The sequence below is a fragment of the Myotis davidii genome, unplaced genomic scaffold (genome assembly GCF_000327345.1).
Source record: "Myotis davidii unplaced genomic scaffold, ASM32734v1 scaffold1134, whole genome shotgun sequence".
NCBI lineage: Eukaryota > Metazoa > Chordata > Mammalia > Chiroptera > Vespertilionidae > Myotis > Myotis davidii.
The window spans coordinates 436,831-449,678 of record NW_006286229.1 but is presented as its reverse complement, the minus strand read 5'-3'; the positions used below and the strand labels follow the sequence as shown (position 1 = coordinate 449,678).

At 45.1% G+C, this 12,848-nt stretch overlaps 1 protein-coding gene across 1 annotated transcript; it reads left to right on the top strand.

The window, feature by feature from the left end:
• The first annotated feature begins 140 nt into the window (after window positions 1-140).
• On the top strand, window positions 141-10,110 carry PIP4K2C (phosphatidylinositol-5-phosphate 4-kinase, type II, gamma). Its single transcript, XM_006757322.2, has 10 exons — window positions 141-210; window positions 2,036-2,133; window positions 2,803-2,899; window positions 3,985-4,128; window positions 7,883-8,029; window positions 8,219-8,257; window positions 8,798-8,911; window positions 9,295-9,562; window positions 9,728-9,831; window positions 10,026-10,110. Exons 1-10 carry the CDS (start codon window positions 199-201, stop codon window positions 10,104-10,106), a joined length of 1,104 nt encoding a protein of 367 aa, XP_006757385.1. The 5' UTR covers window positions 141-198; the 3' UTR covers window positions 10,107-10,110.
• The last annotated feature ends 2,738 nt before the right edge of the window (window positions 10,111-12,848 follow it).

Sequence of the window (12,848 nt, the reverse complement as noted above, 5' to 3'; positions counted from 1 at the left end):
CCCTTTCCACCTTACTTTCCAGCTGGCGTCCTTGACTTTGGAACCTTGGCTTTGCGGGAAGCTCCAGGCTTCCCGGACCTTCTAATCCTGCTGTCCTTTCCTTTCCCTTCCGAGGTACAGCATTTCAGAGAAGCTACCCCTCCCTGAGCCTCGTGGTTGCGCTCACTCAGCCTGTGGTCTGAACTGTTGGCTGGGGTGATGGTGTTTGGTGTAAGTGGGGGTCCTCTTGGACTAAAGAGAGGGCTGAGAAGCTCTGGTCATGGGGACACCGTGGTGGTGAACTTTAGAAACTGCTGCAGAGGGTGTGCCTGGGACCCGGGAGGAGGCCAGCGCGGCCAGTGCTTCTCCTTTGCTGAGGATACTTCAGGTGAAGGAATCATAGCCATGGCACCCTTCCCTTAGACCTGGAGTGGGAGCGATGCAGTGACCTTGCATGTGACAGGCAGTATTTTATATGTCAGCTTCCTTGAATTGTTACAGTATGGCAGGGTTGTGGAGGTGGAAGGGGTTGAGGAAGAATACAGTTTTTGTCACATTCTTAATTTGTGGTTTAAAATACTGTCTGGGGTCAGCTCCCTTTTGCATTTGTGGCTGGGTGGACTGCTCCCAGCTGCCTGGGTGGTAATGTCTTATCAGTGTAAGGCACTTGGTATGGGCAAGGCTGATAGAGGTGGGGCCGCCTCTCATATGTACCTTCCAGGTGACTCACCCATCCCTTTGGGAAGCTTAACAAGGAGGGTTTTCTTTTACTAAGAATTGAGGGAATTACACGTGAGACCTGCCTCAGCTTCTCTAGGTCTATATACTTTAGTTTCAACATGCTACCTTCCAGCCAGCGCACATTTACTTCAAGTGTTTGGGATGGAGAAATTCTTTGAACATATGTCTTAGCGATGACTCAGCCTGTGTTATTACAGCCGATGGCAGAGAGGACATGAAGTACGATAGCTGAATTTTAGGCTGGGAATCTCAAGTGGCTTTTTTTTCCCCCTGCAGGACTGTGATCTGTCCTTTTCTACCAAGAATAAGAGGATTTGGGTTTCACGGCAGTGTATGGGATTTAGATTAGACTGCGCTTCATAACCTCTGTCAGATGCTCAACTAAGGATAGGCAAGGCATCCCCTTTATTCATTTAATAAACACGGAGAGACCACCGTGTGCCAAACATTTTGCTAGCTAGGCAGCTCAGAGATGCAGGCACCTAGCACTGGTCCTAGTGCTGAAAGAGCTCACAATCTAGATGGGGAATTTACATAAACTAGCGATTAGGCATATGATAAGTGCACTGTTAAAAGTGGGTGAAAGATTCCGTGGCAACACTGGGGAGAAGACACATCTTCTCAGGAACCCCCTTTCCACCCTGAATCAGCAGACTGCTGATTCTGGAGGCTGAGGAAGCATGTGATATATCCATCCTTTGGTTGTGGGTTGGCTTGACTTTCCCTCTTAAATCAGCTGCTCTTCTTTTACTTTACACCTAGGCAGGTGGGACCTCCTGCAGAGAACTGGGTCAGAGTGGTCTGGAAGGACTGGTCCTCTTTGTAAGGAGATGCCTCCTGAAGGCTATGGACATCTTTGTTCTTGCTGCTGTTGACCCCTCAGAGTCCCATTAACTCTCTTGTGTACTTTTAAAAATGCCTTTTATTTTGTTTTTAATGGAGCATGGAACTGTTTGTCTTGGGTCTGCTGAGGATAAATTTTTTTCTCTCTAGAATTTCTCAAGCTTTAAAAATAGTCCTGAGTTGCTTACAGGGTTTGCCTGATATAAAATGACTACTGTGAGCATGAAGTTCCTCGGGGGCGGGAGTGTGAGGGGCTCTGTGTGAGGGTTGCTCACTGCAGTCCTTGTTGGGCAGCAGAAGAGCTCAGAGACAAGTGAATGCATGAGCCGAGTTTTTTAAAAGAATGAGGTTTGAGTTGCCTTTTTCTGACATTTGCCCAGTTGCCCTTTTCTGATTCTTGCCCAGACACAGTGTATGAGTAGTTCTCTACACCCCTACTCACTCACTCCCCATTCTTGTTTTGGCTATTCAGATCAATGAGCTCAGCCAGGTGCCTCCCCCTGTGATGCTGCTGCCAGATGACTTTAAGGCCAGCTCCAAGATCAAGGTCAACAATCACCTTTTCCATAGGTATGTGGGAATTCCCACCCTTCTCACATCAGTCTTTGTAGAAAAGAATAATTTAAGAATTAAGATTTAATGAGTTGAAGGTTTTAGATTTAGAAGGCAACTTACAAGTTGTATTGTCTAACCTCCTTCCCAGTGCACAAATTCAGTATTGTGCAAAGAAACCATTAAAATAGTTGTCAGTGTCCCTACACCCTTATATGTATGTACTAGTTTATCTCGTCTCCTGCCTAGCAATTCCATAGAATAAATTCATTTGGATGCCATTACCATTAGTTTCTGATAGGGACTCCCTGAAAAAAAAATCTCTTTAAACCCTCCTAGTATCGGAAGATGCCATTCTAAAAAGTGGCACGTATTGCCAGTTTTAGGATGTCTCTTACTTGGTGGAGATTTGGGAAATGCTGCTGTTTGGATGGGCAGTAGAACCTAATTCTACTTAAGTCATTTACTAGTCAGGTGACTTAAGCAGGTCGCCCAACTATCCTGAACCATAGCCTCCCCGTCTATCAAATAGGGATAATATACCTTTAAAGGACCTCACAAGGGTTTTATGAGAATCAAATAAAGTAATATATGGGAAGGTGCTTTGTAAACTGTCAAGCCCTCCATAAATGTAAGGTAATATTGTTACTTTGGATTTTTTTTTAACCTTGAAAACCCCCTTTTCAGGGAAAATCTGCCCAGTCACTTCAAGTTCAAGGAGTATTGTCCCCAGGTCTTCAGGAACCTCCGTGATCGATTTGGCATTGATGACCAGGATTACTTGGTGAGAGTTTATTATGGGCTGAGGTTGGTCCTTTCTCCTTAACAACTGGGGAAGCCTTGTGACAGCCATGTTTGGAGAAATGAGAGCCTTGGCAAGTATGATTCTTTACCTTGTTGTCACAGACATCTTTAAAAATCTGCTGAAACTATGAACCTTGAGGGGGGGAAATGTAGATACATTAAAAATTTCAGCCCTGGTGGGTTTGACTCAGTAGATAGAGCCCTCGGACTGAAGAATTGAAGGGTCTCAGGTTTGATTCTTGTCAAGGGCACAGTGCCTCATTTGCAAGCTCGGTTCCCGGCCCCATGCAGGGCCTATGAGGCAAGCAATCAATGTGTCTCCCTAACATTGATCTTTCTCTTTCTCTTTCTCCTTCCCTTCTACTCTCTCTAAAAAAATCAATGGAGCCCTGACCGGTTTGGCTCAGTGGATAGAGCATTGGCCTGCGGACTCAAGGGTCCCAGGTTTGATTCGGCCAAGGGCATGTACCTTGGTTTTGGGCACATCCCCAGTCGGGGGTATGCAAGAGGCAGCTGATTGATGTTTCTCTCTCATCGATGTTTCTAACTCTCTATCCCTCTCCCTTCCTCTCTGTAAAAAATCAATAAAATATATATTTTTTTCAATGAAAAAATATCCTCAGGTGAGGATTAACAACAACAAATTTTTTTTGGCCCTGGCTGGTGTGGCTCCGTTGGTTGGAGTGTCATCCTGTATACCAAAAGGTTGAGGGTTTGATTCCTGGTTAGAGCACGTACCCAGGTTGCAAGTTTGATCCCTGGTTCGGGTGCATGCAGTGGGCAACTGATTGATATTTCACTCTCATATTGATGTTTCTTTCTATCTCTCTCCCTCTCCCTTTCTCTACCCCCCAAAAAAGCATGTCCTCAGCTGAGGATTAAAAAAAAGTTTTTTGCACCACTTTTAGTCCCTATATAGACACCAGATTAAGAAACCCTGCTCAACCTGTTATGCCAGTGTTTTATCTACTTTCAGACATATTTAGTTGAGCATTATCCTATGACTTGCATCTCCATATAAAAGGGGAAGAAAAGAGTCTCTGGCTTATTGTGTGTCTCTAACAGGTATCTCTTACCCGAAGTCCCCCAAGTGAAAGTGAAGGCAGTGATGGTCGCTTCCTTATCTCCTATGATCGGACTCTGGTCATCAAAGAAGTATCCAGTGAGGACATTGCTGACATGCATAGCAACCTCTCCAACTACCACCAGGTGAGGCCTTATTTTTTCCCTCCTCTCTTTAATCATAGCTTAGCTGCCAGAGCACACAGGGAGACTTCCTATCCCTTTTCCTCCTTTACAACCTATTTTGCTCCCCAAGAAGTACTCGACACCATGTTTTTTTGTTTCTGTAATTGAAAAAAAAATTTTTTTTAATTTATTAAATTGATTGAGGTGACATTGGTCAACATGAACATATAAGTTTCAGGTGTGGGTTTCTTTTATTTTTATATGTTTTTTAAAAACTTAAAATTTAAAAAAAAGAGCCTCTGTGTAGCTATTTGTGTTTGTTTAAATAGAAGAATTTAGACCATATTCCTTCTCATTTGGTACTTACGATCAAAACCACTATGGATTGATACATAAAATGCACGTATATATCAAAGTCTAAACTGTAGACATAATTGGGTGAAGTTTTAGCACCAAATATACTATCTGGAATAAATGCAGTTGGGGGAGAAAACCAGGATAAGTACACAATGGGGATAAACTGGAAAGTAGAAGCCATGATCATATCCAGTCCTAAAAAGGATTAGGGAGCTATTGTGGCTGATTAGCTTAACCTGGCATGTGGAGTTTGTGGAACATTTTGGTGATAACAACACTGCCTGGCCCCAGCCCAGTGACTCAGTCAGTTGGAGTGTTGTCCTGTGCACCAAAGGGTTGTGGGTTCGATCCCTGGTCGGGAAGTATATGGGAGGTGGCCCATCGATGTTTCTCTCTCTCCTTTACTCTCTCTCTAAAAAGCAATAAGCCCTGACTGGTTTGGCTCAGTGGATAGAGCATCGGCCTACGGACTGAAGGGTCCCAGGTTCGATTCCAGTCAAGGGCATGTACCTTGGTTTCGGGCACATCCCCAGTAGGGGGTGTGTAGGAGGCAGCTAATCGATGTTTCTAACTCTCTATCTCTCTCCCTTCCTCTCTGTAAAAAATGAATGAATGAATGAATCAATCAATCAATAATAAAAAGCAACAAAAACATCCTTGGTTGACGATTAAACATTTTTTATTTAAAAAAAGATAATAATAATGAAAGAAAAAACACACTGCCTGAATGTCTTTCTAATGAAGAAAAAAAACTCACTAAAACCAATGAACAAGGAATAAATGAAAAACTCTAAAAAGAATATTTGTTTTATCCAACAAATATTGAATGTTTTTCATTGCTAGACCCCGTGTTGGGCTGTGGAGAAAGAGGTGAATGAAATGGTCATGGCCTTTGGGGATCTCTTAATCTATTGGCAGAGTCCAGTAAGTTAGCATTAGCATGCAGCAAAATGTGTACAATAGTAGAGGTAGGTACAGAATGCTCCGGGGGGTGCAGAGGAAGAGCATCCCAGCTCACTGGCAGAAGGAAATATACTTGGGAGGCTCAAAGAGACTTTTTTAAATTTTTTTTTCAGTTTATAATGGTCTTTATTATCCATAAATGAGTGAGATCATGTGGTATTTTTCTCCGCTTCCCAGGGGCCGGTACAGCCTCGCAGGGGCTGGTGCAGCCTTGCATGGGCCGTCTCAGCCTCGCAGGGACCGTCTCAGCCTCGCAGGGGCCGTCTCAGCCTCGCAGGGGCCGTCTCAGCCTCCCAGGGGCCATATCAGCCTCGTAGGGGCTGTCTTGAGACTTTTTTTTTTTAGAGGGGGTATCACAGTAGTTGATTCTTGAAAGACTGGTAGGGACTAACCATTGGGCAATGTGATAGGCAAAGGAAAACAGCACTTGTAAAGGTACAGAAGCATGAAAGAGTTTAGGGTTACGGAACTGCAAGAAATTCAATGTGGTTGGGATATGGCATTGTGGAAAAATAGTTAGGCAGAACCCAGATTGTGAAGGGTTTTATAAACAACAGAGTTTGGACTTGATCCTGAAGGTGGTTTGCAGGAGAGTGATATGTATGTTACTTAGAAATATCCATGTGACAGCATTTTAGAGAATGAATTGGAGGGAGGACTATTAGGAATGGAGATACCAGTTAGGATGTAATTATAATTGTCTAGGTGAGATATGACAAGGGCCTGGAGGAACAATGGCAATGGAGATGGAAAGGTAGAGTTGTGGGAATTAAGGCAAAAGCACCTCTAAATTCCCAGTTAGGGGGGACAGGAAGCTCATTCACTAACACTTGGAAGCAGAAATAAGAAACAGGTTTTTGGAGGAAGACAGTTCTGATTTAGACATGTTGAGTTTGGGGTTTCTGCAGTTGATCCAGATATCACTGTCCATTAAGTGTTTGGGAAATGGAGTCCAGGAAAGAGGATTAGAGTAGAAGTCTAGATTTGAGAGTTATAGGTGAAGAGGTGGTAATTAAAGCCATGAGTATAGATAAGATTATTGAAATGAAGTGTGGAGTGAAATGAAAAGAAAGTTGAGGACAGAACCTTAAGGAGCAACTAGAGAAAAGATCCTTTAAAGAAGACTAAGGATCAATGAACACTTGTAATTATGCCCCACTTTATTTCATACAGGATTTGAGGACAGAAAGAAGGGGAATCAGAAAAGTAGTCTAATAGAAACTGAGGGTGAAGAGTTTTAAGGAGAGACTGGTCAGTAGTATAAAGTGCCATTCAGTTGATACAAGATAGTTACTAGATACCCATTGAATTTGGCAACAGGTATTTGGAGGAAGGAGGAGTAGAGTGATTTCAGAGGAGAAATGAGGGTATACATCTGACTTCACTAGTTTGAGGTATGAATGAGAGATAGGAAGTGGATTGATTGCTGACTACTTTTCTGAGAGGTTGGCTATGAAGAGAAATAGGTAGTAATACTGAAAGAGAGAAGCATTGAAAGAGGAATAATTTTTGCCTGACCGGTGTGGCTCAGTGGTTGAGCATTGACCTATGAACCAGGAGGTTATTGTTCAATTCCCAATCAGAGCACATGCCCGGGTTTCGGGCTCGATCCCTAGTGTGGGGGATGCAGGAGGCAGCCAATCAATGATTCTTTATTTTCATTGATGTTTCTTTCTCCCTCTTTCTTTCCCTCCTTCCCTCCCTCCCTCCCTTTCCCCTTTCCTCTCTGAAATCAATAAAAAAAAATATATAGGAGAGGAATAATATTTTAAAATTGATTTTAGGGAGAGGGGAAGGAGAAGGGGGAAGAGAGAGACAAAATTGATGTAAGAGAGAAACATCAATCAGTTGCCTCACGTATGTGCCCTGATCCCACAACTTGGGTATGTGCCCTGACCAGGAGTTGAACCTGCAATCCTTTGGTGCATGGGATTACACTCAAATCAATTGAGCACACCAGCCAGGGTGAAAGAGGAATAATTTTTTAAGAATCCAAATGATAGGCCATCAAGCAAATATTTTTACTAAGGGAATCTAGCCCACCAAGAAACATTGTTCTGGATAAAATCAATTTGTTGATAAACAGATGTAATTTCTAATTCTTTGACCATTTGCATATAAAGAAGGTCTAATATAAGGATAACACCCACATTCCCCATCTGAAAGAATGATAAATATGAAATAAGAGAAGGTACTTTAAAATTGAAGATACTTTAAAGTTAATAATTTGTATAATGTCTAGTTATGCAAATGACTAACCTGAGGAGATGAGTATTCAGAAACTTCACAGATGACCAGGGGCATCTTTAGAAAGCTCCCACCACTTTTGACCTTGTAACCTCTCTATTTGAAGTTTTCGGCTCAGTCTGGAATGATAGTGTTTGAATGCCCATCCCTAAACTGATTGTATACCTGCTGCTCAATCTTTTCCCATTTCTTCCTCTCTTCTACCCAGTACATTGTGAAGTGCCATGGTAACACGCTGCTGCCCCAGTTCCTGGGGATGTACCGAGTTAGCGTGGACAATGAAGACAGCTACATGCTTGTGATGCGCAACATGTTTAGCCACCGTCTTCCTGTGCACAGGAAGTATGACCTCAAGGTACAGAGAGTATAGATAGGGTGGAGGGGGAGGCTCCTGGTGGCCTGGGAGTGGGGAGGGCCAGGGAGGCTTCTAGATGATTTATTTTAAAGAAAAGAATGCTATGGGTTTGAATACTCTTCTTAGGAGCTGGATCTTGACTGTTCTTTTAGCCACTTCTGCTAACTTGGTCTTTGGGTCTCTCCACAGGGCTCCTTAGTGTCCCGGGAAGCCAGCGATAAAGAAAAGGTAATACTAATTTTAGGGTGAGGGATGGGAGAAGGCAGGTGAAAGGGATCTTCTTAGGATAAAGAGGAAGGATTACCAGCTATTGATTCTCATCTTAAACCAATGAAGAGAGATGTAAACTTGTCCCAATCCCTGGATTGTGTGGAATGGAAAGTGGGAATGGCTGCTTTGTCATTGGTTATTCCCTGTGCAAGATTTGGGGATGGGTGAGGATATCAGACTTGAAGAGCAAAATGCTTAACCTCCACCTCCCACTCTGGGCTCTTCTATTCAAGCAGCTATTTTTCCTTAAGAGGAAGAAAGAAAAGTCATTGGAAGGCCTTAAATGAAAACCATAAAGAGAAAGTAGTAGGATGTGATTTGGGGTACAACTGGAGTGACTGAGTCTGGGGAAAACATTGCAGGTGAGAACAGACTCTGAGTCAGCATCCCAATGTCGAGATCACTGAGTTAGAGACAGAGCCCTGGGTAGAGCAGGGTTTTTTGAGACCTTTGGGGAAGAGATATATATTCCCAAAATATCCCTTTACCTATTCTCAGGTTAAGGAATTGCCTACCCTTAAGGATATGGACTTTCTCAACAAGAACCAGAAAGTTTATATTGGTGAAGAGGAGAAGAAAATATTTCTAGAGAAGCTAAAGAGAGATGTGGAGGTGATGATTGGGGTGCTCTGGGAAATGGCTTTGTTTTCTTTTTTTGCTCCCCTCAGGGTAGTTGTCTCTCCATTCAGAGTATGAGGGAACTCCTCCCTTTCCCTTTATTCTTTGGATTCTCTGTATTTAGGGATTTGGGTATGAGACATGAAAACCCCCTAGAAGTGATGCATGGAGGGGGTGGCTGGAATGAACTAAAAGGATGATTTTAGACACCGGGACATTTAGGGTACTAAAGGCCAATGGTATACTACCAACCCTCAGTTTTTACACTACCTTTCCCAGGAGGGTCCCAGAAATTCAGGGGTTGTGGGAGGTATAAGGGTCATACCTGGGATTGGGGAGGGAGTTTCAGGGTATCTGATTTTTCATTGGGGTCTCAGTTCCTAGTGCAGCTGAAGATCATGGACTACAGCCTTCTGTTGGGCATACATGACATAATTCGTGGCTCTGAACCAGAGGAGGAGGGGCCTGTGCGGGAGGTGGAGTCAGAGGGGGATGGGGACTGTGGCCTGACTGGACCTCCTGCTCTGGTGGGCTCCTATGGCACCTCCCCTGAGGGTATTGGCAGCTACATGCTTTCTCATCGGCCCCTGGGCCCTGGAGAGTTTGAATCCTTCATTGATGTCTACGCCATCCGGAGTGCTGAAGGTAAGAGAGATCCTGGAAATTTTAAGGGTGGGGAGGGTAGTCCTTGTAGGACAGAGACTGGGGTGCTGGATGGAGAGGCTGGTTAGCTTTTCAAAGACCTGACTGGTTCCTGGGGAAAGGGAATTGGAACTATACTTGCTCTTCATTGCTGGTTACTCTCTCCAGGGGCCCCCCAGAAGGAGGTGTATTTCATGGGCCTCATTGACATCCTGACGCAGTATGATGCCAAGAAGAAAGCAGCTCATGCAGCCAAAACTGTCAAGCATGGGGTGAGGGCTCCCGGAGGCCTTTCCTTTCCTATCTTGACTATTCCTTGGGAAGAGAGAGTCTCTTGTGCCAGAGCAGTGGGGTGACAAAAGGATGAAGTGTTGGGTATGGAAAGGGTGGGGAGTGGAATAGAGGATGAGGAATGCTGAAGAGTGGCGGGATGGCCTGACACCATGTTCCATACCTCTTCTCGTAGGCTGGGGCAGAGATCTCTACCGTCCATCCTGAGCAGTATGCTAAGCGATTCCTGGATTTTATTACCAACATCTTTGCCTAAGAGATTTTGTGGTCACTGCTACTTTATGTTCAAGGTGGTGGGGTTCTGAGAGACTTGGGGGAAATGGCACTTTGTTCTGTGGGATGAACACTAAGTGACTGAATTTTGCTGATAACTTTATAGAACTCACTGGGGCATACCTGCTTCCTGGTAGGCCCTGGGATGAAAGACTTTCAAGATACTACAGATGTGGGTGCAGGCATGCACACATGATGAGATGGCCAATCTTACACACACAGGTGGGGTGGAGAGAGGTCAGCAGGCTGGCAGCTCATGGAGGTGGGAACTAAGAGGACTCGTGATTGATTATGCAGAAAACTGGAGAAAGTCTCTGTCAAGGATGGACTGCTCTCTCCAATCTTCCCTCACCCCGCTTTCATCCTCACCTCTGTACTTCTGGACACAGGAGCCCAGAGATGGATGGCCAGTGTTCAAGGCTAGGTGAAGGAGTTGACTGCTCTGCTCCTCCTCAAGACTACACACCCCTTCTGGCTCGGGAACCCTTCAGTGGAAGAGTGACAGTTTTGTAGGCTTGGATGATAGGCCAGGGGTCTAAGGTTCATTCCCCATGTTAAATTTTTCTTCATGCCTACCATCCCTGAGGTTTTATTCCCAGGGAAGGTAATGTCTCTACCTGGGTCAGCCCTGGACATTTCAAGAGAATGGAGGTCTCAAGTATAGGAACCTCCTCTACCCACTGGAGGTGTGTGCCTAGCATACTTCCTCCCCCCACTCCTTCTCAAACCCCTTTTCCAGTTGGATTTGTTATTCTGTCCTCTTCTACCCCATCTTATTGCTACTGTGTCTCCCAGTCATCTTCACTCTCTTCCTATAGAGAAATCAGAGCTGTAACTCGATCACCTAGCCCCCTCCAAAGATAGTGGTGTGGATGCATGATATTCTCAGAATATAGAGGTTCCTGATGAGCCCAGATAGTGTCCTCCCCACCCTCCAATGCATTTGGGGCAAAGGCAGCCATTCTTCTTGTTATCCTCCATACCCCTTGAGGCTTCTACATTTTTAAAAATTATCAAGATGGATACCAGCAACTGGCCTGTGGGGATGCAAAGATTCTTTGCTCTGTATCTAGCTGGACTGATCTGTCTCAAGAAGTCATGAGGTCGTAAAGAAGAATTCCTGCCCTGGTTGATGTGGCTCCGTTGGTTGAAGCGTCATCCCATACACCACAAGGTTGTGGGTTTGATTCCCAGTGAGGGTACATACCCAGGTTGTGGGTTCGATCCCTGGTCAGGATGCATATGGAAGGCAACGGATCATAGTTTCTTTCTCCCTTTCCCTTTCTCTAAAATAAAAGAATAAAAGTAAAAACAAACAAAAAAAAATCCCCCTTCTCCCTCCATCTTTGGCTCCAAAGGAAGTAACAAGAGGAGTCCCATTTAAGGATTGGGACTTACGATACCTTCCTGCCCAGAGCCTACCGTTCCCCTGGTGAATGCAATAAGACTCCATGACACCAGCAACTGTTGTTCTTTAGGAATGGGTTTTCTGACCATGTAGCTGATGTATCATGAGCAGTATGGTCTTGCATTTGTTGCTTCTGATTTTCATCTTTTTTTATTAACTAATACAAAAGATCTTGTGTATTTACTCCCATGGCTGTCACTATATAGAAATTAAATTATGGAATCTAAATCCCTTCACAGAAATGCCTCTTTTTTTTCCTTTTCTGAAGAAGCCTGCTGAGGATTGCAGGGACCAGATGACGAATTCTGATCTTTAAGGTGTTGAGCCCCTAAGTAAGGATATAGGTTTCTACTTAGATGGCTGTGAACTTAAAAGATTGTGAGGATTGTGGCCCTGGCCAGGTAGCTCAGTTGGTTAGAGCATCGTCCCAGCACACCAAGATTGCAGATTCGATCCTGGTCAGGGCACATACAAGAATCAACTAATAATGCATAAATAAGTGGAACAACAAATCCATGTTTCTCTCTTCCTCTAAAAATCAATAAATAAAACGAGTTTTTTAAGTTGTATTGTGCATTCTCCAACTTTATGGAAGTTAAGCTATAAGAGCTAGGAAGAACTGAGAAGTGACCCAGGTGCCCCCGGATTCTGGGCTTGGTCACACCCCCTCTCTCTGTCAAGGTGCCTCTCAGCCCACGAGCTAAAACAAGGAACTCCGTTTTCCCCCAGGCTTCTTGGGAAATATGTCCTCTGCCTGGAGGGCAGAAATAGTACAGCAGGGTCCTGGGAAAGTGAAGAAGTGACCAACCCTCCGCCCAGAGGGGCGTGAAGGGAGGGGTGGTGGACAGAGCCGTAGCCAGGCCGGGAGACCGCACCTCCGCGGAGGAGGTCTGGCCGGTGGGAAAGCCTGGCCCGATGCGGCCCCAGGGAAGCAGCTGGAGTTGGACCGGGGCGGAGATGGCTCTGATGTGGGAACCAAACAGCAGAGCTTTCTTTTCCTTTGAGAGTTTTTAACTATTTGAACCGCAGACTTGAGCCCCCCACCCCCACCCCAATGCGTTTTAACAAACGTGATGGCTTCCCGTTCTGCACCAGCCTCAGTGTCTCCGGAGAGAACCCTCAGGGGCACCGACCCCGCCTGGCAGGGGGCCCGGCGGCGACTTGGGAGAGGCCGGGACGAGGGGTGGCGAGCGGTTATCCGGGGTTTACGGTTGTTTCAGCTCCAGCGCTGTGCTCGTCACGGTGACTCCTCCTCAAAGGCCCTCCGGCGCGGGACCCCAGCCTGCCGGCTCCCCGTCCCCCAGACCCGCACCCCTC